The sequence below is a fragment of the Chaetura pelagica genome, unplaced genomic scaffold (genome assembly GCF_000747805.2).
Source record: "Chaetura pelagica isolate M959 unplaced genomic scaffold, ChaPel_1.0 scaffold1098, whole genome shotgun sequence".
Lineage (NCBI taxonomy): Eukaryota > Metazoa > Chordata > Aves > Apodiformes > Apodidae > Chaetura > Chaetura pelagica.
Window position 1 is genome coordinate 570462 of NW_009954179.1, and position 1177 is coordinate 571638.

The window sequence follows — 1177 nt, forward strand, 5'->3', positions numbered from 1 at the left end:
AGCCATTAACATTGTTATACTGTCTAAATATTCCAAGTAATTTAGACAAGGAACCATCATTTGTCCATCAAAAAGGAGTGTGTTGAAATCAGGTGTTACTGCCGTTGTTATCTGGAATGTAGCTGTGATGGGTGAGCACCATCCATCCTGCAGAGGAGAAAGTTTGTCACATGGGCACTCAGGGCAAAGTGTTGAGATATCTCATGCTGGTGAAATCAGAGAAAAAATTAAAAGATGACAACTTTCATCCATAGTGCAGAGCTTGCATTTCTCATATATTCTGTCAGAAGTTCAAGAAAGTTGGGCCAAGCTGACTTAGACTTGGCAAAAGAGTATGCTTCGAGTCTACCCACCAGCAAGACGTGAATGACAATGTAACAACTGCCCTTTTTTCCGATTGGCTTTTTTCTTATTCTTCTTTTGCTTATTTGCACCTTTACTTTTATCTGATTTCTTTTTCTTTTCATCCTCCTTAAACCATGGCCCCCAGACTCCTCCATTCAGCTTTGGGTTACTCCGAGGGTCCTTAGGTGGGTATCGAACAGGAACTGCTGTCTTATTGAACTGGGAAAGTCTCCGCAACAGCTGCTTCACCACGTCAGGATACCTCGTGGAGAGGTCCACCCGCTCGTAGGGATCAGCAGTGATGTTGAAAAGCCACACAGTCTTGCCAGCTGACCAAGAAACACGTTCATTGTGCCAGCGGTTGGGGCCCGCGTTGCTGAAGGCCTGGGGAGGGACCCAGTCGCTGTATCCCGGATTGCCTGTCAGTAGTTTCCAATTATTCACCCTGATAGCAGACTGGATTGCAGTGTTCCAGATCCCATAGCCAGCTGCCCAGGACCCATTTTTGGCTTTGGTGTAAATGGGGTCAATGTTGTGCAAGATGTCCACCCGTGGAGAACGCCTGCCTTCGCTAATGGTTTCCCATATATCATAGCCATCCAGCTGGATATCTTCATCAATCTGCCCTTCTGCGAGCGTGAGCAAAGTGGGGAACCAGTCTGTGATGTGCACAAGCTCCTTACACACAGACCCTTTGTTCTTCAGAAGGGGGCTATGGACGAACCCAACAGCACGGATACCTCCTTCCCAATAGGTCCCTTTGCTTCCTCGGAGAGGCCAGTTACTTCCTCCAGCCATTGGCTGGCCCCCCTTATCTGAAGAAAAGATAATA

General features: G+C 47.2%; 1 protein-coding gene across 1 annotated transcript in view; it reads right to left on the reverse strand.

The window, feature by feature from the left end:
* Nucleotides 1-300: 300 nt before the first annotated feature.
* The window catches only part of ARSJ (arylsulfatase family, member J), a 41083-nt gene continuing 40206 nt past the window's right edge, over nucleotides 301-1177 (reverse strand). The window contains exon 4 of the mRNA XM_010002857.1: nucleotides 301-1146. Coding sequence (XP_010001159.1) covers nucleotides 346-1146 — 801 coding nt within the window. The 3' untranslated portion in view covers nucleotides 301-345. The remainder of the gene's footprint in view (nucleotides 1147-1177) is intronic.